The 26077-nt window shown below is 40.5% G+C and overlaps 1 protein-coding gene across 7 annotated transcripts in view; it reads right to left on the reverse strand.

The window, feature by feature from the left end:
- Positions 1 to 3222: 3222 nt before the first annotated feature.
- atp2b2 (ATPase plasma membrane Ca2+ transporting 2) overlaps positions 3223 to 26077 on the reverse strand; it is a 112351-nt gene continuing 89496 nt past the window's right edge. For 4 of the 7 annotated variants that reach the window (XM_062404949.1, XM_062404967.1, XM_062404942.1 and 1 more), the window contains 13 exons: positions 25495 to 25709; positions 24718 to 24960; positions 15858 to 16099; positions 14993 to 15227; positions 10934 to 11113; positions 10718 to 10805; positions 10423 to 10529; positions 9463 to 9654; positions 8845 to 9058; positions 8545 to 8756; positions 8351 to 8458; positions 8033 to 8215; positions 3223 to 3753 (listed from right to left, as the gene is read on the reverse strand). In XM_062404949.1, coding sequence (XP_062260933.1) covers positions 3442 to 3753; positions 8033 to 8215; positions 8351 to 8458; positions 8545 to 8756; positions 8845 to 9058; positions 9463 to 9654; positions 10423 to 10529; positions 10718 to 10805; positions 10934 to 11113; positions 14993 to 15227; positions 15858 to 16099; positions 24718 to 24960; positions 25495 to 25709 — 2531 coding nt within the window. In that variant the 3' untranslated portion in view covers positions 3223 to 3441. Of the gene's footprint in view, positions 3754 to 6241; positions 6292 to 6314; positions 6770 to 8032; positions 8216 to 8350; positions 8459 to 8544; positions 8757 to 8844; positions 9059 to 9462; positions 9655 to 10422; positions 10530 to 10717; positions 10806 to 10933; positions 11114 to 14992; positions 15228 to 15857; positions 16100 to 24717; positions 24961 to 25494; positions 25710 to 26077 lie in introns of those variants that run through there. The other 3 variants (XM_062404976.1, XM_062404992.1, XM_062404958.1) reach the window with 3 other exon arrangements.

The following is a 26077-nucleotide window of genomic DNA, read 5'->3' on the forward strand; positions in this document are numbered from 1 at the left end:
ATCATCACCCTCATGATACCATTATAATAATCATTGAACGTTTTTCCTCGAGCTAGAAAATAATTTACATCACATTGTTTTTTTACTGACTTTTGAGACCATAAACATTCCAGCAACACGCTCAGGGTTAAGGGTGGGTAACAATCAGAAAAGCATGACTTTTTGCATAGTATTAAATGAACAAAGACATTGAGTTCTTTATTTACAATTATTGTATAGATAAAAAAAATATCATAAAAACAAGATGAACACTTAAATCACTTACCCATAAATGGTATGCCAAAGTGTTATCTGTTGGCATTTCTCTTTTTCTTTGTTCCACAAACTGCATGCTGCTAAATACAGTACATCGAGGCAGGTGAGAGTATATTGCAAAAAGTATCATTGATATCATCATTATCATCATCAGCATCATCATGGTCATCATCATCATCAGCGACGTCATCGTCAACAGAATCACCGGTTGTTACAGAACGTGTGTTTTCATTCGAACGTAATCACAAGCTTTTTGAAGTGGTTCTGACAGGAGCAGTGATCGATGCACACAGCCAATCAGCTGCTTCGGCAGTAAGACTCATGATGGTGCCTGATGGGAGACGGAGTCAGCAAGAGTTTCCTGTTTTCACACCAGTCCGCATAGAGTTCGTCATTGCTGTATATTTACAAAGATTATTTTCAAACTTTGCATCCTCTTAAAGCTGAATGTCCTCTTGGATGTAAAAGTGGTTTCGAGAATGTTGGCTTAGGTCGTTCTTTTCTTTTTAAATTGAAAATGCTGCTGCAACCGCGGTTGTAATGTGTTTTTTTTTTGTTTATTGTTTTTCTTGTTTTTGTACAGACAAATAAACAAGTTAAAACATTGGAAAGTTAAGTTAAAACATTGGAAAAGGGAAAAAACGAACTAAAATCAGCTTCTAAGCAGAATATCAGAATCCAGACTGGGGATTTTCCAACTTAAATAAGACAGATTTTTATTTCAATGGTCCATGTCAACGTTTTCAACACGCCTGAGCTGACGGGTAAAGCTTGTGCACCCTCTCCAGATGAACTGATCCGATGGGAAATGACAGAGGAGGAGGATATAAAAAGAAATAGAAAGAAAAGATAAAATTGCTCAGATAAATGATTGTTCATACTGTTGTAGTATATAGGATTTTTCAGTAGAAAAATTGTACGTTTTTTTCAAGTTGCATAATGAGCCTATCACGTCATGCTTGCCAATGACTTGGGTTAGTATTAGAAATAACAATAGTACAGACTAGTTAAGTGGCCTTGTCCTTCTGAGTGCAATAAGACTGGGTAAATGTGCCCTCTGTATGGAACCTCTCTCTGGTAATGTCTGATTGGTCAAAGCACAATAAATAGTTTACAACTAGTGAATACAGTCGAGATGCTAGAGTACTGGAATATTCTGTGACGGCAGGAAGACAAGCTTGGTTAAAACACATAAAAGCACATCTAGAATTACACCACAGAAGTTTTCATTCATAACCAGATAGTGCAGAAAAGGAATGTCTTTTTTTTTTATAAATACATATATATATATGTTTATAGAAAAAAAAGAGTCAAAGCAACATTCCATTTTTGTTGACATTTTTTTTTGGTCAGTTTTTCCTTTTTCTTTTTGAGATGTTTAATATGCCAAGAGCTTTGTGAGGTTGCACATGTCCTGCTTGAGGAAAAACAATTTGCGAAATAAATCAGAATTAAATCAAAATATAAGATAAACAGCACAATATTTTCAAATTTAAAGCAAACAAATAAAATCCGATTTACGTGCGATTCAGAGAATCCAAATGTAAATTTCGAATATGACTCGATTGCAGCCTTGTGATGATCACACAGAATTTGTAAAACATCAATTCCTTCTAGCAAACAGAGACAGTTCACTTTAAGCGTCCTGATATCAGCTTGTGACTCGAGCCCTGAGCCAGGTCAGCGCTGAAGCAAAAAAAAAAAAAACACACACACAAAAAAAAAGAAGAAGTAGTAGTGAAAAAAAGAGCTAAATATTTCCCCCTCTGTCACAAACAAGGAGGCCTCCGTTTAGAAAAACCAAAGGCAAGCCACTCCAACTTGATCTCAACAATCATATAGAGTTATACTAAGATTCCACATTTACTACGTATCCCATTATATTTTGGTTTCTTTTTCGTTTGTTAATCCTCTAAAAATATCTACATTATTTGACAAGATAGCAGGCAAATTCCAGCACATGGTTTTTCAGTAATAACACACCAACACAGCTCTGGTCCTTCTGAGCGTCAGCTTCGCCCTCCCTCCGTCTAGAAACCAGGAAGTTTATCTCTACGAGGTTGTAAACAAATTACATTCTCTTTAAGACATAAATAAGTCAAAGTATTTCGAGCCATTTAAGCAGGAACAAGGCAACATGCCGACAAACAAAGATAAAACTCTCTCTAAATATATTTATATGTATTTATATTTATAGAATATATCCCATAAATGCTATCGTTATTTTGTGTTCCTCTCTTTCCGACAGGTGCAAAACTAAACTGTGCAAGTTGAGCCCTACCACCTCCTTACACATATCTGTGTCTATGTATGAAATCATTTTTTACAGGCGGGTACATGTTCATGCCACACAGACGAGGGGACTTCGCAGGCCGGGAGCTCAGAGAAGCCGTCTTTAAAGGAGTGATTCTCCGCGAGGCCCCAAAGCCCATCAGAACCAAAGAACCCCAATAAAATGAAAACCCCTTTTAAATAAAACTTGGGTAATGTACATTCATGCAGGAGCAACAATAATAATAACAATAATAATAATCAGAATCAGAATAATAACAATGCTCTTCAATTTAATTTAAACTATAATCAGTATTGACAATGTTATTGTTGAGGAGAGGGAGTGTGAGCGGAGTTTGAAAGTCTGTCCTGTTTCGTGGTTTTCACTCCTCAGCAGTGTCTCCCTCCTTATCGTATCCTCCCGGTGCCACGAGGGGCACAGTTCAAACATATGTGCAGTCAGCGGCACGCTTATACAGTACATGCTAACACGCATATAGTCATACAAACCACCGCTGCCGCCACTGTACACATACAACCATTAAAGCAGGATGGCTGTGTAGGTTTTGTGGCTTTGCTGCGCTTTTTTGATTGTATGCTAGTTAGTTGTTTTTTTCACCTTGCTGTATTACTTTAGATTGTCTCCCTTTCGAGAGGAACGGAGAGCTTTAAGAGCTCAAGCTTATGGGGGGGGGGGGGGGGGGGGGGGCATGTTGCCACAGGGCCTGTCCTGTGAAGGTGGTAAATTGGGGTCTGGAGGGGGGTGGAGGGAAAAAATTCAGCTGGAACTGGGGGGAATGTGGGGGTTGACAAGATATGAGGTTGGGTTTAAGGTCTGGAGGGAAATAGGGAGAGGCACACCCAGACTTCAAGGAGAGGCGGTCGAGAGGTTAGAGCTGAGGTTTTGGATCAGGGTTAGAGGCTGGTCTCCAGGCTGTGCAGAGGGCTGGCGGGGCCGGAGGATGCAGCCGATTTACTGGTGTCGATGGTGAGGTTGATGCCACTGTCGATGGCATTGTTGTTCTTGTTGGGGGACGTGGGCTGGCTGGAGAAGATCTTCTTCCTCCGAGCGGAGTCTTCGTCCGTGTCGTCGATGAGGGGGATATTGGGCGTGGAGTCTTCTATCCTAAATTCTGGGTGTGTCATGAAGTTGTGGATGGATGTTCTGGAATCGGGTTTTTCCAGGCCTTCATAGAGGGAGCTACGGAATGCATTCACAACGCGGATCTGTCGTAACAAAGGGAAGAAAGAGAAGGAAAAACGATGAGAGATGTGGACAGAGATTAAATGGAAGGGTTGGAGGGACCCTCGGGATGAAAGAGGGGGGATGGAAGAGAAAGGGGGGAGGGGGGAGGGGGGGGCTCTCATTTGAGGTCAAATAGGTGGTGAGGGAGGAGAAGGAACAAGAAGAGAGAAGGCAACTGCAGTCTGTGTTCAGCTTTCACATGATTACTACAGTTCACAAGTCACTCAACTGTAGCGTGCACTAAGGTAAACAGCAAGGAAAATAATCAGAAAAAACATGATAAAATCATACATTTCAAGGTAAAAAACAAATTACGAAGCAACACAAACGCTCGTTGTAAGTATACGCTTTAGTCCAATGTGCTGTATACCTAGAAACAAGCCACGTTAATATATGGAATGCTCACAGCAAAAAATAAAAGGAGAATATCACATGCAAGTTTGAAGAAATCTGGTGGACGAGGTAAGTAAGAAGGAAAGAGGTTAGATCTGAGGGATCCAATCGGGTGGTTTAAAAACTTCTGGAGGCACCAGAGCACTGTCTGGGACAATATCCACACAGACACTGGATGAGACACACAAACACACACAAAGCACAGGGTGGCAGAAGCATGGTCGCCACACAGGGCGATGGAGAGAGTCTGCACAAGGAGGTTGGTTCAACACAAGCATCGCAGTGTGACACTCTCAACAAAACAACACATCCAAATAAAAACAGTGAAGTTGAGACGACGAGCGAATGCAGCAGGTTCATATTTCATGAACACAGGAAGTAAACACGAAACACAAACAACATGCAACAAGACAACAGTATGGGGAGGAAGTGGACACCAGCACACAGACTGCTGACACAAAACACGACAGTGAAATCTATGAAAATAATAGATTTAGTATCAGTGGCCTGACGGTCAAAGAATATTCTCAACTCCATGCACAAGTAAACAATCAAGTATAGGCCCAAAACAAGTAGAATAATTAATGAAGTAATTATCCATCACCATGTATCTGTCGGTTTCTTCAGGTAGGTGGTTATGGGTTAGGGTTGTGGTAAATCCTGACTGTGTGTGATAACGTCCACATATTGTATAGGAATCATTTGGTTGCTAATAGAATTATTTGATGTTGCAACATTGATTTGAATCAACAGTACTCTGGGTTATACAGATAGGTTGATTTACTATTATTTCTGGAGGTTTATTCTGTGTCAAACACCTTTTTAAGGATTTTGTGAGCTGGATAAATTAAAATCCATACAAAATATAATGGAATCTATTAAAGTTTAAATCCACAACTGAAAAACTTGCCCTAACAAATACTGACATGTTGGTAAAAAAGGCTATTAAAATTGTGGATGAAACAAAAATTTAGTTATGACAGACCAGCAAAGATCAAAGTGGCAACAAAAACATTTCCAGGATCACAGCTAATGATTATTTTTATTATCATTTTTTTAATAACTTTATAAAAAGCACATTATAATTTCTGAAGTCTGAAGATGACATTATTTTGCCAAAACAAATTCCAAATCCCAACTCCCAAAATGGTAAATTGTCACATTTTGAATGTGATTATTTTAGGCTTTTTGTCAATCAATTTGGCTCTTTGCGTTAGGATGGTAAGTATAACCCAAAACATTTTAAACTAGGAGGAAATATTGTAATTATCATCATAGTTTTTCCCTTTTTCAAGGGCGGTTGTGTGGATAGAAATGCTCCTTTTTGTATAATCAGTAAATAATAATATACTAAGCACCCCAGTGTACTGTTACATAAAATACGTTAATAGTACAGAAATGATATTGATTTTTACAATGTATGGGAATACTGTATATTGTATTTTAACTGCAGCGCAGCAGGTTATATGGAGACAAAACAGAAGAAAATAATAAGAGGAGCCTGTCTTGATGAGTTCACGTGACAAGATGTCTGACAAGTAACACTGATGGGGTGTCAGAAAGGGGTGGGAGGGGTCGGAACCACACTGCTGCTGCTGTAATGGATCTATGGCCGTAACTATGGCAACATGACAGTGAGCTACACTGACAGTATGAAGCGACGAGACAGGTTGAATTATTGTACAGTAAAATACTGCTTCACAGCGTTTCCCTTCCATTCCTGTTCAACACACCCTGAGCACAACAGCTGGAACCTGTATTTCTATTAAAACAGACACTCCCTCATCGACTACTGCAGCTTCTTTCTAGTCACTGCAGATCATGTGTTGGCTGCAGGATACATTAAATAACCTATACATTTAGCTTGAAGTCAATCCAGAGTGATTTGCCTCATCAGTAGCGAACTCACTCATGGAGTTACACAACAATGCAACACTATACTTGAATGTTTACCCACTCCATTGGTGAGTTGATTGTCATTAGTTCACGTTAACGTTTGACAAGACATAAAAAATGGGAGGGTTGATGGATGGGATGGTGGATGGAAGGATGAGCAGAGGGAGACAAACTCACAACCTGAAATGTCACGCCGTGGGTATCACCCTTAGTCCTGCGCTCCTAGCACTCTGGGGAAACAAACACACATCCACCAATGAGAGGACAGTACACCCAAGCATGGCAGGAGATATCAAGATGAATTTGAAATCCAGTATGAACAGCAAAAAGACAGAAGAGAGGAAATGAAAAAAGCAGATAGCAAGAAACAAAAAAGACAGAAAGACAAATCTTCAGAGGTGCCAACCTCAAACAGAGACCATCACACTAATTTGTTTGGAGAATATTTGCGTTGAGAGCAGGATGACACCTCTGAAGCAGAGAGAGCAGAGAAGCTGACTGACAGAGATCAGACTCACGACCAGTAGTGGGAGGAGCAGTAGCAGCAGTAGTGCTTGTAGGAGAGGAAAGGGCATTGGACAAGGACACGTGACTAGGACTAGAAACATTGGTTACATCCTGGGTCTGGCTGGTGGTGGATGATTGGCGTCTCAGAGCCCCTTGCCCCTGAAAGGAGGTGCCACTCTTGAAGGTGTTGACTACATCAATCTGTGGGAGGAGACGAGGGACAGGAGAGGACAAATGGCTGCTCAGAGTGACAAAGACCAAATGGCAACACAGGTCGACATGCTGGGTGATTCAGAGGGTTAAAGGGATTGTCTCAACCAAGACATCATGGGGGGGGGGGGGTGGTGTCAGAATGTAGTATCCCCTTAAAGAAATGGTTCAACTTAAATGGTCAATTCACTCAATTTACAAACAACAATACAAAACAAACAACATGTTCTCTATCATCGGGGGGGGGGGGTCAAGTTTTTGATTTAGTTCATCGGTATTTCAGGATTCTGCCTCAACCCTGATATGAATAGAATGCATGTTCAAAGTTTTAAATCAGCAGCATTTGTCTCTTGAAAAAAGTCCATCTTACTCTGCACAATCAAACAATGTCACTAATGTGTAGATTTCATATGAGGTTCTTTCTACAAAAGAAATGGTCCCCAAGAAAACAGAAAGTTCTACAGAGTAACAGTGACCCTGTTTTTCAGAAAGAGATGTTAACACTCTCTGCTGAAGGAAGAAACTAAATTCCATTTGCCTCAGTTAAATAAGTGACTTAGATTTTGGAAATCCCAGATACAAATACCTCAAACCGGAAACAGATACCGCTTGAGGTGGGTACGATATTGCTTTTTTTTTTTTTTAGGGGGGGGTCCACTTGGTGATTTGACTGTTTCAAAGACAAGCCACTTGCAGTATGACTGGGTTGGCTTTATCCTGGACCTTCCCTGAGATGAAGTAACTCAACATCAAATCCAAAACATATTAAAACTCTCTTGAATATATCACAGTGAAAGGTCTGCAGAGTTGATTAATGAGAGAACATATATGAATATTCATATTTCCAGTTGCTTTTCACCATCGATCTTCCACAGATCCGCGCTGACTCTCACATCAAGGCCGAACGAGAGGATGCAGAATCTTCATGAACCTAAATAAGTCATCTTGAAATAAAGTAACTTAATGGCTGTTACTTACTCACATATACTCAAACATAACGTAAAATTACATAGGACTTTTTCTTGGGGGTAAGGTAGCAAGGTATTGGCTGATGGAAACTGATTATAAGACAGTAAAACATAAAATAGGTATGCCAATCATCTTGGTTTATTTTTTCATGGAAAACCAAATCATAATTCTTCTTTTTTTCAACGTCTATCCATATATTATTATTAGGAAGAATCAAACCAAGCAAATCGTTCTGGGAAGTGAAACAGGCAAATTGTGGCATCGGAGGTGAACTTGTGTTCTCACCTGAGTCTGTATACGATTGAGTCCTCTGAACCAGAGTATCTGTCCTCTCCTCAGCTCCCTCTCTGCGTGGTCAATCTCCTCATTATCCTCATTTGCATCCTCTTCCGGTAAATTATCTTTCTTGCTCAACTGGCCGGCCCTCCGCAGGAAACGCAACCTGCTGTTGGGTATGGTGGATATGACCTATCCCATAGAGAAGACAGGACATTGGGTGAAGAGGGAAAGGCAACATGCTCACTGTAGAGATGCACAGAAAGAGGATACAATATGCAGACAGCAGGATCATATAAAGGGGGATCAGATGTATTTTCATGTTACCTGGCCCCAGATGAGCTCTCCCAGTCCGAGGAAAACACACCACATCCATTTTTCCAGGTCAAGAGGTTTACAACTGAATGGCTTCCCCCCTAACTGCACAATTATAATCTGCACAATGCAAATTATGTGTCAGACTCAAAAAACATGACAATTTTATGACTCTCATAGAAATCTAAATATTCGCGTCAGCTTACCTGCATAGCAAAGGTGCCAAAAACAATCGAGCAGAAGATTGGGTTCCTGAAGATACCTTCAAACACGTTCCTCTCTCCGTGGATTTTCCGAGCGTTTATCTCATTAAACAGTTGCATCATCACGAAGGTGTTGAAGATGATGGTGTAGTGCTCAGATGGAGGAGAGTGGAGAGGTGCGTTACGGCCGCTGTCGATGTCAAAGATTTTCTCGCCTAAAGGGACAATAAAAAAAAGACAAATAGGTGGTTGCCCTTTACAAAGACACGGTGCAGAACTGACGAGCAAAATTACAGCGCGTACCAACAAATAGAAGAGTGAAGATGATGATGAGCTGGTAGATCGCGTGTCCCAGGATGTTCTTCGTCATGGTGCTGGAGATGAGAGGCTTGTTGCGACCGTATGGCTTCCTCTTCAGCAGAGACTCTGTCGGAGGCTCAGTTGCCAGAGCCAGGGATGCAAAAGTGTCCATGATCAGGTTCACCCACAACATCTGCACTGCCTTCAGAGGAGAGTCCTGCAGATATGCGGTGAAAAATTGCAAAAAGTCTCAATAACTCTGCATTTTGAATAGAGTAGGTTGCAAAAATACAGATCCAATCAGGGTATTTCATTTGCTTCTACTTGTTCTTTAACCAAAATCATTTTCCTTTTAATATTTTTCAGGTACTCTTTTTCTGTCCGAACAAAAATTTTACCAGGACAGAGATTGGCTAAATTATTGTTGATAAAGAAAAGGTTTAATTATCTTCAATATTTGATAAACATGATAGATGGAAAAGTATCAACCTATATCATATGCCGTGTTTCATTTCATGTGATTTGTGTTTTCATTGGATGTTGCATATAACTTTTTATCTACTTATGTGCAGTATATAGAGTCACGTGACCACACTCACACAAACACACACGCAATCTGACCTGTGTGATGCAGGCGCCCGTGAAAGCGACTATGACGGCCACAACGTTGACAGTGAGCTGGAACTGAAGAAACTTGGAGATACTGTCGTAGACGTTTCGTCCCCACATCACCGCCTTGACGATGCTGCTGAAGTTGTCGTCGGTCAGGATGATATCTGACGCTTCCTTGGCCACATCTGTACCAGCAAGACCCTGGAAGAGTGCAGACACAGTGCAGTCCGAAGCAAAATCAGGCTTCTGTTACACTTTAAGTGGGCTCTAAAAAAAAAACTAATAATTCCTCAGTATACCAGAGAAAAGAATTGCAAGAAATCCGTCGAAATAAACTCTGCAGCCACTGGACAAACACTGGAGTCGGCTCTGATGATGGATAATGATGATGCAGAATAATAAGGACTCTCATTATTCATGGGAGGAGCAGGAAATACTTCCTGAGTGGTAATAGAAATTGATAAGTGGTGTTGATGAGGGTTACTTGAGCTTAAAATAATTTCGGAACCACAGCATTATGCAATAGGCGATGAGGAGGAAATGGTGTAGTGCATTATCTAGAGTAATTCATTGCTGAGGGGAGAAATCTACAGCCAATGAACAAATACATATAAAGTTGGGGTTTGCAGAAGAACAGAAGCTGTATTTGGTTTATTTTATATTTTCTAGCTGTCTGTGATCTGCTGCAGGGAACTCAGAGCTCAGAAATCCACTAGGGGGAGCTGTTAATCCACACAGCCTGAGGCAAGAGTTCCTGAGAAGGAACCCCGAATAGCTGCAGAAGTGAGGAAGACGTCTGTGGATGTTGACTGAGATCAGTTTAAAAAAAAGGCAAACAAGAAGGAGAAAGACACATGCACACATGCACGCACACACACACACACACACACGCACACACACGCACACACACACACACACACACACACACACAGACACACAGAGGATAAACAGAAAAGAGGGGCTGCTTACCATGGCGAAGCCAACGTCAGCTTTCTTCAGAGCAGGTCCGTCATTGGTCCCATCTCCTGTCACAGCCACCACCTGCCTCTGCGCTGTCATAGTGCTGTCAATGATTCCTGTCAAACCCACACACACGCATGTAAATTGAATGCAGCATTGGAAATGAGGAAAGGCAACACAGCACATATTTGCTGCATTCGCAAAGATCGACCAAACTCATACCTGGTAAAAGCCACGTGTTGGTGTGATGAAGAGCAATGTCAAAATAAGTTAATCAGGATATTAAACAGTGCAACCAGTTTACCTTTGACAAGTGTGTGTTTGTCGGTTGGGGAGGATCTGGCCAGAACTCGGAGTTTAGGCCAAAGCTTGTCCATACGTTCCTGCTCCACCTGGACACAAACACACCCACAAACAAACACACAAAGGAAAAAGGACAACAAGGGATTGCCGTTTCAGTTTTTAGGTTTCTTTTATCAAGTCTTTCTTCTCTGGCTTACACTGACAATAGATACAGTACCTCTCCTTTCTCGTTGCGGATCCTCCTATTGAACTCTTTGCCATCGATACACAGGAAGTCTTCTCCTGGGTGAATGATCCCGCACTTGATCGCTATGGCCCTGGCTGTGTTAATGTTGTCTCCCGTCACCATGCGCACGGTGATGCCTGCACGCTGGCACTTCTGGATGGCATCAGGCACCTGAAGTGTGATACATGAACACGGGTCAGCATACTATCATGTTTCAAGTTGATGTGACAAACCAAACAGTCGCACATTTACACACAAAGCAGATACAGATCGAGGAGCGTGGATTTAAGAGCTGCTAAGGTTATTTTGTCTGCCGTGCTGTGCCACACAGGTAGTGTACAGGATGTTTTTAGAACTTTCTTACTGAAAATCACACGATGACGGAAGTGAGACTAAACCCCAAACACACCCAACAATGACCTGGCCAAATTTTATTGTTAATATGAAGGCACACCTTAAGTTCATATGAATATTATTAATACTTCTGAACCCTCTGGTGCACAGGAAGAATACTAACCCCTTGTACTTTCTCCTACCATATCCTCCTGTCTTTATCCCCATTTTCATTAACAGAATGTAAGATGGCGTAGTGGTTTTTTGGCCACCTAACATTCGTCCAGTAAATGAATAATATGGAGACTGATCTGAGGTAGAACAAGTGAGAAAAGGCAGAGTATGGATTCATTCCATGTTTTCTTCCTGACACAGGTCAATGTGGGCGTGCGCTGCTCTTCAAACCCACACATAAACAAATGTGTGCACATACAGTAACAGCAACTCATATCCATTTGCACATACTTACAGGTACGCACTTGCTCTGACACAAACACACGCATTAACAAATCCGGAGGCAGAAATATGCAAATTCTCCACTTTACTTCACCGACACTGGGGCACATTGCATAAACACGTGGGAGAATGCGTGTACCCATCACAAACAAACACGCAGTTTACATACAGGAGACTGGAAGGCTTGATGAATCCACCAACACAATGTGCACACATACTCAACTGTACATTAAATTGCCAAATTAGGCTGCTGATGCATTTAAACATGAGGGATCGGACTCATTTAAAGGGAGTGGATTACCAAGTGAGCGTGGTTTTCTAATGAGCGAGATGTTACAAAAACGTGATTTCATTCGACTTGATGTTTTATATTATATTATTCTTTTGAATGATTAATCATCACTGCAATGAACTTTCTAAACTGCAGACAAAATAATACATAATTATAATATAATACAGAATACTTAGAGCCCTGAAAGGGGGACAAGTGACTCAGTAGAATTAAAAGTGAAAGAAGCCTTTGAGCACCAGTGTTACATGTGCTATGCAATGCGTTACAGCAACAGTTAAAACTTACCGATGTGACCAAGAGCACAAACTACATTTACTAATTAGTTGTCATTTTCAAATATCATGATGTGACAAGGTAAATAAGTTCTTTCAGTAAATCTTTATAGTAAGAGAAGCCAATGTTATTACTTTCTGCTTTCGCAGACTCTTTTGTCTTTCTATCATGAAACCAGCTCTCTGTCTGCTTATCTGTCATCTCCCTTCTGTCTGTTTTACTGCCCTTTTTCTTTTTGGATGACCAGTGCTCCAGTTGACTGGTTATCCAAAGGGAGAAGAGGAGGAGAGAAGAGGAGGAGAGGATAAGAGTGGAAGCTCATTAAAAATACAATGTGGTCGGACAGAGGAAGAGGTTAAGAGGCTAGTAGGTGAGACTGGAAAACAAGCCTCTCTATCCAGGATCCGGTTACACTCTCATTTTCCCTCCGTTTCTCTCCTTACCAGTCTCTCTGCGCTCTCATCGTCCCTCTGACATGAACCTGATTTTAAATCTGTTTATCTTCTCTCCATAGCTCTCCCTCCTTTCCTCTTTCCCTCCTCTCTTCTCCCGTGTCTCTCTGGAGGCAGACGTACACAGCAGCCGGTTATTAAAAGAACATTGCATTCTGGAGGAAGAAATTAGAGACTAATAATCAAACCAAAAACACCTTTACCACTGTGCGTGACCTTTTTAGCAGAGGCAAAACTCATCACATGTCCAGTATAGTGTTGCAAAGAGTCCTGAAAAGATACCACTGGAGTGCAGTGGTGTTTGGTGCTCTGCTTTTCTACATCGCTGACTGAAAATATCAGATGTTAAATGACTCATTTGGTGGAAGAAATTCCAGCAATGGGGAATAAGCAGTAGTTAGCTTTTCTCATGCATATTTCTTGCCATTTTGGAAGTTTGATTTTCAATAGTAACTGCAGAGTTGGCCTGTATTAACACAGTGATACTGTGTTTCACTCCAGTTGTTTATAAGATTGTTTGCTTACTAATTTTAAGAACAATGGATTCTGTGTTTTGCCTCTTCTCTCAGAATTCATTTGCTTTTTTCTACCTCTGTTCAGATGCTTACATAACTATGCTTCAAATGCAGTAAAAAAAAGCAATGCGCAGTGAGAGGTTGCAGAGACGGTTCACATGAAAAGGAGCAACCATAGAAAGGTGAAAGGCAAACCCTACACAACGGGGGAGACCTGGAACAGGGGGAAGATGATGGGGAGAGGTTGAATGAGTGGCCTTGGTAAAGAATGAGGAGAGGGGGATGGAAAATAAATAAAGATGAAAGGAGGAAGTTGAATAATGCAGGACTCAGTTTCCCTGTAGCAGCACCAGGGCCGTCAAGTGAGGTCCGTTTTCCTACTGTATGCAGTCTCCTCTTTCTGTCAATTATAGTCCTCTCTTCTCTGAAGTGAAATTGATCCTAAAATAATGTGCATCTCTGATAACAAATTGTTGAAGGTAACTTATTCATTTGATTGTTTTTTACCTTCAACTGTGTTAATGAACTACTTAAGTTGAAAATAAGCATTAAATGAAAGGAAGAAATGCTAATGTGCAGCTTATTTTGATTAAATCAAACTTTATTTATAATTCATAAGGGTGTAACTGTTTCATATAAGTGTAAACTAATTGTTAAAATATAAGCAATGTGTGAAAACTGAGCAGCTCAGGTTCCGTTAAAGCTGATTGGCCCAGTCTGAAGAATGCGTTTGATGGATCAATAATCATTTAGTGGGGCACTCATGAGTGAAGCAATTGATCATGCGAATGTCACCCGATCCCTTTCTGTCCGCTCATTGTTCTACAGGCTGCTGCTGTCACCAGCTGCCTCGTTCACTCTCAGCCTCTCGAAACACAGATATTGTTTTTCTTCGAGTCAACAAAAGAGAAACGTATTGTAAAAGCATAAGGATTAATAAATGTCCATCTGCAAATACATGAGCTCCCTTTACTGAAACAACAGTCTGATGTCAATAATGGTGGGGGTTAATTAAAGAGTGTAATTTATATTTATGTGTCTGAATCTGATTTCTGTCCGAAGAAATTGATTTAATTATCTGAATAGAAACATATTGACCACATTCCATCAAAACTACAGCAGAGTGGTAAATGAAGGTTGGTCCAGGTTTACATGTTTAAACTTTCCTCCAACAGTTAAGTGACATAATCCCAGAAAATAAAAAATATTCACTTCATATTGTGACTTAGCCGAAAATATATTAGTCTGAGAAGTAACTTGTCAAATGTATAATATATATATATATATATATATATATGTATCTTAATTCGTATTAATGTATATATACTGTACTTACCTGCATAAACATTTCATATAATTCCATGAAAATTTTTTATATAAACATAATTTTCTTATTAAAAAAAAGACAGACTGTGCACATGCGTTGTCTCACATACTACAATGGCTTCCACCCTCATTTAATAACATCCCTGTCACTTTGATAAGGAATACAAATACTGTAGAGAATATTTGCACATGGAACAACCTCACTGTGTTTGAACCATTCCAGCACAGCGTTGACAAGCATGATCGATTCACATTACCGTTCATCACTTCTATTTTTTCTCTCTGTAAATGTTATATGAACCTTATGGATGGACAAGCTCATAAATACCTTACATTTTATGTAAAGTGACACTTCACAAAAGAGGGAAAAAACACAAGCTGCAGATAGCAGATACTCTCCTACCTCTGGCCTGACGGGATCCTCTATCCCCACGACACAGATGGCTGTGAGGTCAGTTAGAATGTTGTTCTCATCCTCCCAGTTTGGCTCAGGATTGCAGGAGAAGTCACGGTACCCCACACAGATGGTCCTCAGGCCGTCACACGCCATGGGCTCAATCACTTTCTTCACCATCTCGTCCTTGTCCCGAGGACGGAAAACCCTTGACTCCCCCACCTCGTTCAGAATATGGTTGCATCTAGAGTTCAGGATGGGTTGAAGGTTAGTGGGAAAGAAGGTATTTGGAATTGTGCATTGGTACTATTGGTTTCTGAGCTATTAGAATGTGAGTCAATCCTTGATGATGATCATGTGATATGATCAAACGTTCCAGAACACTGGCAAAATCTACTTTTTGGGAAAACGTCAGGTATTTGTGAAAGATTTCCATCTGATACACTGACACACATACTGACAGTTAAACTGCATTTCAGCAAATATGATTGGAAATAAATGAACGGATTTTCCCTGCAAATTTAAGACAAATGTCACCTTTTCCATAGCGTAACAACCAAGAAACCTGTAAATGTTGATTATGATGCTGCTTCCTCCTTCAGAGCGTGAAGCCTCCTATCTGCCTCTCACATGTTTCTCTGAGTTACTCATTTGTCACTGCAGTGTTGATGTATTAAACTGTAAATTGTCACAACTATGTGACCTACTCGTGGAAACTCTCTCTGCCTAGAGAAAGTGCTCTCAATTACATTGAGCTTTTCAAGATGGATAGTCTATATGTGTCATAAAAAAAACACACAAAACGTTATCATATGTTTTTTCTCAACAATAACGCGTTTGCTGCGTGTCATTATAAATCATGAAGCAGACTCACTTTTTGAGGACAATCTCAGAGGCTCCTTTGCTGTACATGCGGAAGCTCCCATCAGGCAGTTTGATGACGGTGCTCATGGACTTCCTGACAGAGTTGAAGGTGTAGACTTTGTAAAGCTTCTCCTCTGGCATCTGGTTTCTTACTGTCTGGTAATCCCGCTTTAGGCTCAAAACCAATCCCAGCAGGCTGCACTCTGTCTTGTTGCCCACCTGCTTCGGCAGACCGCCTTCCTTATCTGGGGGCTGGAGGGAGGTGGAGGAGGTTTTCACTTCTATTTTCGGACAAATATATTTGCTTTACAGAATAATTTCCAATTCTAATTGATCTGTGTGTGTCTTTAAAATAATTTTCACCTTTTATAATATTTAAACCTAAGCCATAACTTTCATCTAAATCTTAAATTATTTATTTCATCCACAGCTGTGTTTCATTTCTCTTTGGTGTAGAAAACCTAGAAACAAACATCCCTGTTTGTTCTGTGTTCAACTCTGTTCAATGACAGATGATGTTCTTCTTTTCTTCAGTGCCGTGCGAGCAGTGTAATAGCTGCTGGTGATAATTAAGCAGCTAGCAGGTGAAGGGGTTGTGTGTGTGGGAGTGTTTGCAGATGAGATGGATGGAATCACATTTGGATGTTCTTATTTCAGGCATGCAGCTCAACCCCCTTTGCAATCTGTAATTGTACATTTGGAACTATGTGTTCTTCCACGGTTTAGCTAACACCGCATTATCAACATGTCTACATGGCGACGTGAATTGTGAGCGTCAAACACAACATGTGATGTTTGATTTTATCCACCATACTTTTTCTAAAGATATTAATAGGTGCTTTTTGCCTTTATGGAGAGGACAGTGCATTAAATGGGGACAGAGAGTGGGGGGAAGACACAAAGCAAAAGGACGAGTTGGACCCGAACCTGGGGTTTAAGAGTCAAGCCTCCTTATGTGGGCGCCCGCTAGCTCACCTGTTCAGGTTATGTTGTTCTGAAATGATGATTAATAGTTCATATTTTTTTGTTGTATAGCAGCAACTAATGCTGTCAGTTATTCAGCAGAATATTATCTCCATTGAGTGAATATTTATTATTGTTTTGTGCAAACAACAGTCCTTAAAAAGACATGCAGGAAGTAATCACCTTTGAAAAGGAGAACCCACTGAATATTTGCCTTTTTTTTCTTAATAAAATGATTATTTCATTATTAAATTCTGCTCATGAGTGATTCAGTAGCAATGAATATTTTACAGTGTCCATTGTCAAAGGAGCATTTTCTCTGCCTCTCAGAGCTGGGATGTTTTTATTATCAGCCAACACCAAAGCCCTTTATGGGCAGTTATGTGTATGTGTGTATGAAATCTGTTGAAATCTGTGCGGTGTGTTCAGGTGCACACTTACAGTAAGTGCAAGTGTTTGCATGTGGTCAGCCTCTGGAAGATTCAGTGTTGCCATTGTAACACTTGGTGAAGCACACTTGGAAGGAGAGACTTGGGAAAGGAGAGGGTACTCTCTCTCTCCCTCTCACTCTCTCTCTCTCTCTCTCTGATTCTGACTCTCTGGCTCTGATTCTCTCACAGGATTCTCACTCATCTCACTCCACACAAGTCCTTAAATTATTTTCTCATTTCATCTTGTCCAGTCTATATTAATATTCTCCCCAAGCTGCTCTCCATTTACTCACTATTTCTTCCGCTAATATCACACAGAAATACAAGCAATACAGCTTTTTCTTCTCTGAAGCATACTGTTTTAAAAAGAAAATACATATTTTTGGTTGACTGATAACTTGTCATATGAAAGGACTAACTAAGTATTGTGTGAACAACAGGGAGTGAGTGTTGTTGATTGTTGTTGTTAATGAGTTTAATAAAACTCAGAACTGTTGAAGAACATGTTAAACTGGATCCCTATTAGTTGGTAGTGAGGTGACAGCAAGTTTTCCTGCGGCCTTGGTTCCTCCAGTACATGTGACACCTCCACTCACAGCTGTAGGCCAGCTTGTCAGGTACACTCTCTTTCTCTAGCGGGCACACACGCACACTGACTTGCTACTAAACAGACACCTTCAGTCTGTGCTATTTGCCCCTAAAATAGATGGCTTGTTGTTCTTCTTCTAAACAAGCCTCCAACCAAGATAAGATTTAAAAGGACAGCTTGACATTTTGACGTTTGAATTTTTACTTTTTGGTGTTGTTTTCCTCACTCTGCACTTGCCACAATGTGTTGAGAACGACTCTACCGACAGTAGTTAATCACGTTAATGGCTTACAGGCATTGTCGTGCTCACATTTTCCACCAAATGACTGTTCTCCTCCAAAGGCTAACAAGGTTTTGATAGTGGGTGCTAATGAACTGTGTTAATGTGTTTTTTAAAGATACTGACAATGGCTAAGATATGTTTCCTTGCAGTCAACACAGTTACATTATTACTAGTTTTCCTTTCCATTCTTCTCTGTGCATGTGACATTAAAGTTTTCCGTCTGTCCTGAAAGAGAGATCCTCCTCTAGTCCAGTCTATTCAAGTTTTTTAAGGAATCTATCAAAACCATTAACTTTAAGTTAAGATGGACAAAGCAACTCTACCTCCTTCTAATATCCAGAAACAATGCCAAAATATCCCACTCTGTCCATTTACAGCTAGAGAACGTGGATTAGCAAAGTCTCTCAGCAGTTGATCATTCCAGCCCATTTTTTTAGCATCATATAACAAATTAAAACCAAAATTAACAGAAAGATGAGCAAACAAACAAATGTTAATTAGACAACTTAAAAGGCAAATAACACCTTTGAGACAAATCTATTTGTTGTCAATTGTCTAACTGTATATTGAGTCTGAGGCCTTTTGAGCGAGTCTTGTGGCACATAACTTAAAATTGATTTGAATTAAATTGATCGATCAACAGTGTCAAAGCTTCACCTTTCAATTTGTTGTTTGGTAGTTTTGGTTTCAATACAACATCAAGCGAAGCACAAAATCAGAACGATTCTTAGTAATTTGTGAACATTGTCTAGTGGGTGATACATCTGCCCCATGTCTGGTTTGCGCAGTTCAATATCTTGAAACCACATTGTGTAAAAGAAACATGAATATTGATTCCTTCAGGCTCAGACTTATCTTGCATGTCTCTGTATTTGCAGCTGCTGCGATCCAGGAGTTCCAGTCAAGAGGTTTAGAATGAAAGTCATCTGAAATCTCATTAATCATTAAAACCCACTTAGAGCTCTTGGCCATGTTCACCTAGTAATTGGACATATCTGGTTAATGTTCAGCTGTGTCTACCAGACACAGAGAGAAGTATAAATACTTTTGTGGTAAATAACAGAATTAATGTGTTTTCCTAATGACCAGTGATTGCATCAGGAAGACACTGCCCGTCATTGGCTAATGAGGGGATGGAACAAATTACCTCATCTGCATTGTCTGCTAAGTATTTGAGAGAATAAGCTCCCAGCAACAGAACAACAAGTTAAACCACAAAATGTAAATTACTACCTTACTCATAACAGCACCAGAATACTTATGTATATATGAACCCATGTGAAAGCTATGTTTGCTTTGCATTACTTTATACATTTTGTCATTAGGGACTATTCCTACTCCCCATGATTTGTCTTCCGACTATCTACTCTATCTTAACAAGTCAACATATTTTGCTTTTGAAACTTAGTTTTAACTAAAACTCTCTAAAGTCTCTCTCAAATTTGGTGCAATAATGTTCAACATTAGAAGATTGTTTCGACTGGGACTCATCAACATAAGTGACGTTGTCAATCACGTCAACAGGGTGGTCACGACAAAGGCAAGTTGTGCAACAGCGGTGACGTGGTTTTAAGGTTCTGTGGACTGAGCTCTGCAGCCGGTCTTTGCTTGCAGTGGCTCAATTGATGCAGGTCACTTTTACAGTTTTAGAAAGAAAACGGCAAGCAGGATTACCACAGGCCAAACAAACAGCCCATTCCAAACAGGCAGCTTTAGAACACTGCACTAGTAAAGTGCGGAAGCGTGCTTGTTCTGTTTTTAATTTTACATATAAGGGTCTTTTAATACATATAGTGCCAAGTGCGACACAGTTTCAGAACAACAGAGTTCCAAAACACACCCATGATTACTTAAGAGATGACCCTTCTGAACCACGAGCCTGTCGCGTTGCAGACGTCAACATCACTGCCTTTCATTGTTGGATATTCCGCAGAGGTTGTGCTTGACGTGGGTTTGTCCTTACAAGGACAGTTGCTGGCATAAGATGTGCAGCGTTGGCATGGCTCCCTACTGTTGGCGCGTCCTTGCCTGGACGTGGCGAAGGACCAGATGCCCTCTCACTGGTACTTTGGTTCTCCCGCAGGCAAGGACATATGCCAGAGGGAGAGCTGGCAACTTTACTTCCTATTCTGCCCAGGGCTCTCCTTAATCCATCCCTCCTGTTCCTTCCCTTTCTCTTCTCCATCTTTCCATTTTCTTCCCGGTTCTTTTCGCCCTCCATCACCATCTTTCACCACACTTCTCTCCATCTTAAACAATCCCTCTCTCCTCCTTTGCTATCTTTGCTTGCTTTGCTCCTTCCTCACTCCAGATGTCTCTCTTCTTCTTCCTCACTATCATGTTCCCCAGTCTCTAACAAGCCACTTCACCCCCGCTGCCTTCGCCTTCCCTCCTGTTCCCTCTTTGCATGTAGGAGTGGATGGTATTCTAGCTCTCCACATGACTGTACCAGCCAACTGGGCTAAGAACTGGAGGCGTGCTCGAGGGCAGTAATACAGCCGTACAGTCAATGATGAGGACACTTGTCACACGCATGTGGTTTCTAGCTCCTCTTCTTGAATAATTTCCCCATCTTCTGTCATCCTTTTTTGCATTTATGCTCTCTTTGCGCCACTCTCCCTCTTCCATTTACCTTCAGCTCTGATCTCTGACCGTTTATTTCCTTTAGACTCATTAAGTCCTTTATTTGCCCGACTACTACAGATATTTGATTTCTAAAACAATAAGACATCATACAAATGAATGTGTTGCATAAAATCTTTGTGTGTAAGTGAAGGGGGTAAATGCAAATCTGGTTACACAAAAATAATATATTGTGTAGCCTTGTTTTTCACTTATATATTTACACAAATAGAAATTCTGTTTTATTTTACAGTCTGACTGCGCTGTTCTTCTACACTGAGTTTCCTTTCAGTACAATGAAAATAAAGCTACTATAATCTATTAAAATCAAAAGTTTTGTTAACATTAACTGCTTCTGTGTAACTGCTTTGTTCAGTTTTATTATCTTTATTTCTTGCATTTGGTACATTTTGGTCACAGATGGGTAAAGCTCCTGATTTACTTTCAAGGTTGTTGTTTCTACACAAAACACTAAACTACACAAATTTCAGTCGCACATGAGTCCCTGGCTCATTTTGTTCCCTATATTTGTATATAAAGTAATCTTAAATCTGATCAGCGGCATTATCATTGACCTCACGCTCCAAATTAATCTTTGATGTGCAACATAACAAAACAATGAAAGCAAGAAATCGACCATGTCATGTGTGAGGGAAATGCAAGGAGCCCATTAGGATTTGTGCCGTTTAAACATCAAAGCATTGCCATTCTGACATGATGAGGAGAGGAGAAGAGAGGAGAATAGGGAAGAGAGAAGAGAGAAGAGAGATTAGAGAAGAGAGAAGAGAGAAGAGAGAAGAGAGAGGAAGAGTAAGGAAAAGTAGAGAGGAGAGGAGAAGAGACATTTGGACATTTGTTTTGTTGTGGACGTCAGTGGCCAAAAATGTTCCAAACATGGGGACACATGGGAGCTCTGAGCTAAAGTCATCCAAGACACTCATCTCTCCTCCATGTGTAAACAGGTACACTATGTCCAGATGACAAAAACACTGAGCCAAACTCAAATTACACCACAAGCTCACTGCACACTCACAACGGAAAACAAATGAAGCCGTTTATTTTAATTAAAAAACTACAAATTGCTCATTGTAGATCAACACATGGGATTTTTCGGATTTAACAGAATTCCGTCTCTATTTCAACATCTGAAACATCCTGTTGAATCTTTCTTTCTTTTTTATTGAAACGGTTTACTCATTTCCCAAAAGCATGTACACTACAAAACTGACGCCATCCATGTGTCTGTGTGTGTTTGTGCCTCACAAACCAGAATAATGACCCGGGCAGGTGGTTGAAACAACATGAGATTGAGCTCCCAGAACATTCACAGAGCCATGCTAAACACACACCACTGTGCTGTGAGAACATGCACCTGTGATCTGAGAACCTCCTACAGTGTCAGTATGCCAGATATGACAGATGTGTGTGCGCGGCTGACATTTGTGTTTGTTGGCATCTGCACTTTACACAGCACACACACATACACACACACACACACAGTTCTAATGGACAACGTCAACATGAAAAAAAGAAAGGATGTGAAGTGAAAGAAAAGGTAATAATGAAAGCACAGCTGATTCTATGGGGCGAGCGTTTGCTATGGGACTCTTGCCACTGGGGAAGATGCTTGTTCCTTTGAATTGACGTCACTGAGCGAGGTCCATATGTTGCTATGTTACGTGAATGATTTGGCTTCAAAAGACATTTGAGGAAAACTGATGCCCCAAGGATCTGCTTGTGCACTTCATTTATGCCAGTGTAATTTGCATAATATATATGAATACGAGTGCACAGCGACAGAGTTCAAGAATCATTGAAAACACCTGCTACATTATGAATACTAGAACTTGCAAAAACACCTGAAGCCTTCAAAAAAAACTTTCATACACTCAGGTTTCAAACTGTATTCGTGAATGAAGTATCTATGAGAATGTGCATGTGTGTACGATATGTGTGAGGGTGCATATACTGTATGTGTGAAGGGTTCAGTAAATGTGAATTCCTCCCTTGAGCAGAAGCTTTCTCCACTTTAGAGTCTGTATGTGCTGACAGAAGAGGCAGAGTTACACCCGTGGCTGAATGATGAAGCCAGAGAGGCGGTGGGCGACTGATATAGGTATCAAAGCCTGCCTCTTTGCCTTTGTGCCTTTGTGTGGTGGCCATCAAAGAATCCCGTAGCCATCCGGGCATCCCACAGGATTGGCCTCTTATATAAGAACACACCAACCAGCATACTGCAGGAGTGGCGCTGAGGGAGTGGGGGTGGTCGGGGAAGGGAGGGAGGAAGGAAGAGATGCACTAAATATTCCTCTGAATTTTCTCTTTTGCATCCTGCTTTGAGTTCTAGTCATTCCCTAATTACTGTATATCTGCCCTTAATCATCTCGCTTTCGCTCTGCTGCTTTCCTTTATGCTAATAAGAGCCCTCAGTAAATAAACACATTCCAGCCAACACTACTATTCACTATTTATGTACTAAATCTGACGTTTTATATTATATTTATGCAATAAATCCCTGTGTATTAACTGTATATGTATACAACAGTGATGAAGTCAGGTAGTGAGGTGCTTAGCACATTAATGTAGGTAGTATAATTTGAGGTTTACCATGAGTGTAACTTCCACCTTAGTGGAATGAGGTAACTTTTTTTATGAATGAAAAGATTAAAACAGACTAAAGGTGCCATTTAATCCACACAGGCTAAGCTTCACTCTGCCGGTGCTTAATTCGATCGAGCTAAGCAGCTGCAGAGGTACAATATTCTGATGTAATAATGCGAAGCATTCCTCCAGGTTTCTCAAACAGGATAACATCTTGTTAATGTAGCACGTCTAGATAGGGAAATGCTGTGGCAAGGGGGGAAGCTGAGGCAACTTCAAAGCAACTGCACTGCCTTAGTGTATCGACTGTATGTTCAAGTTAAAACTAGAATCTGTAGCACACTCTGTCTTCACCAATACTCTAACACTGTGATTGTGCCTTGAGGGGTTGAGAGGGAAATCTGTGGGATCTTTCAAACGCAGATGTCCAGCCTGCTCGGCTTTATTATGCAAGTAAGGGCATTTGTCAGTTTGTCGGCCTTCAATGAGCAGACACCAGAGGGGTTTCCAAGGGTACTGACACACAGACAAGCACAAACGGTGGCTGTGTCTGTGTTCAGGTGAGTGCACATGGTCATGCCAGGAAAAGATTACTCAAGCATGTAGCTCCAACTGTCGGAAGAAGTCTTTATCTTTGCGATCTTTGTTTTCCAGGAGTTTTTATAAAAACGCTTGATTATGATAAAACTACTTAAAATCTGGGGCCTTAAGAAATATCCATGCAAACATATTTTTGACTTGCTTTGTGTCTATGTGCACACTATCGATCTATCCATTTATTCATCTATCCATCTATCCATCTCTCCATCTATCCATCTATCCATCTATCTATCTATTTCTTACTACATGCAGATCTAAATGGCTCAGGGAAAACTTCCCTTTGATGAATTCACTGTAAACAAGGGACCATCTTAGACAGATTGGATTCAAATACAGTTGGCTACGCTCTGAATAAGAGATAAGACAAAAATGCACAACCATACTCAAGGTGACAAGTTGAGTGAATGCTTGATGAATTTAAAGCAGCAGCCAAGTGCACTGACTGCCTGCTCAGCCAAAAAGAAAAAGCTCTGCAGAACTGTCTCACTGTATCCAGGCTGATCTCATCATATGGTGAAACCCACTCACACACCGAAATCTATGTCTTGGCTATACAAGTTTTACTATAATGGAGAATCTTAAATATACAGACATGGGTTCATAGAGAGTGCCACATGTGATATTAATATGTGGTGTTTCAACTTAAATAATAAGACTAATTCACATTTTGTATGTGATAAATAAGTGAAAATATTTCCTGCGATAATATTATGTCAGTAAATTTACAAGGTATCAGAAATAGAGGTTTCTGCAACAGTGGCTCCCATCACAGATGGCTTACCAGTATCTTGGAGGTATAGGCGCTGTTGATTGCGATGGAATTGACCAGTATGTCGAGAGTTTTTGGTGGCAGAACTCCAGGGTCTGGAATTAACTTGTGGTGCACATCTGCAACATAACACTGCACGACGGTCATGCGGTTGGTGGTCAGCGTGCCTGTCTTGTCAGAGCAGATAGCGGTGGCGTTGCCCATCGTTTCGCACGCATCCAGGTGACGCACCAGGTTGTTGTCTTTCATCATTTTCTGTTGGTAGGAAACAGCACGATGATTGGGACATATTTGCACCTAAACATGTTGTAAATGGCTTAATTAGCCCAGTACACACTTGCACTGCTTGAACTTAAATGGATATAAATAAATATAAATACAAGAAGAGGGATGTTTGTGCTTGTATTATATGTTTAAGTGCTTAAATAAAGAAACAAAAAACTTTTAGTACCTGGCCTTCATCAAAAGAAGTTTTCTTTTTTTTTTTCTTTTCTTTCTTTGTGTTAACACAATGCAGGAATTAACTAAAGTGAATCCTCATGTATTCAAGCAAATAAAATGTTTCCCTCTGGTACTGACATTTATACAAAAAAAGTTAAATTAAAATAAGAGACAATAACGTAAAAGAATAAATACCATCATCCCCCCCCATTTTTTTTGTGAAGCTACTGCTATAGTTTTGTTGAAATTATATTAAACTAAAGCCCAGAGAACCATTAAAAATGCATAAATGCCCTAACTGGGGAACAACGGCACCACAGTGTAAGTGCAGTGTCGGACATTGTTCACCTTGACAGAATACGCTAGGGAAATGGTGACGGCCAGCGGCAGCCCCTCCGGCACAGCCACCACCAACACCGTGACACCGATGATGAAGAACTTGACAAAGTACTGGATGTAAATGGGAGTGCACTCTGGCAACCACTGGAGCCCCTGCAATACAAAGTTGTCGATGGCAAAGTACAGGACCAGGATGATGACTGTGATGGCCGACATGAGCAGACCTGGGAAAGATACAAAAGGTGTCAGCCAAGAAAAACTACTGATAAAAGATAAAAGTGAAAAATGTAACAAACAATATGTTCTCATTGGAAACTGCTGGAGACAGTGTCTGATTATCAGGAGGAATTTCGCTTTATTTTACACTTTGTTGATACACATGGGGAAATTTGTCCGTTGATTTGATTAGTGTCACATCCAGGGACCAACTCTAACCCTATCCTAATTTATATTGTAACATTCATGAAAAAGAATGTAACATCATACAATAAACAATGTGCTTTTCCATAGGTGCTTATTTTTGGAAGGGGATATTTTAGTTGCCATGAATTATCAATAAATAACAGTAAGAGAACCTCTGAAATTATCATAA

This window comes from Platichthys flesus, chromosome 2, assembly GCF_949316205.1.
Source record: "Platichthys flesus chromosome 2, fPlaFle2.1, whole genome shotgun sequence".
In the NCBI taxonomy this organism is placed as follows: domain Eukaryota; kingdom Metazoa; phylum Chordata; class Actinopteri; order Pleuronectiformes; family Pleuronectidae; genus Platichthys; species Platichthys flesus.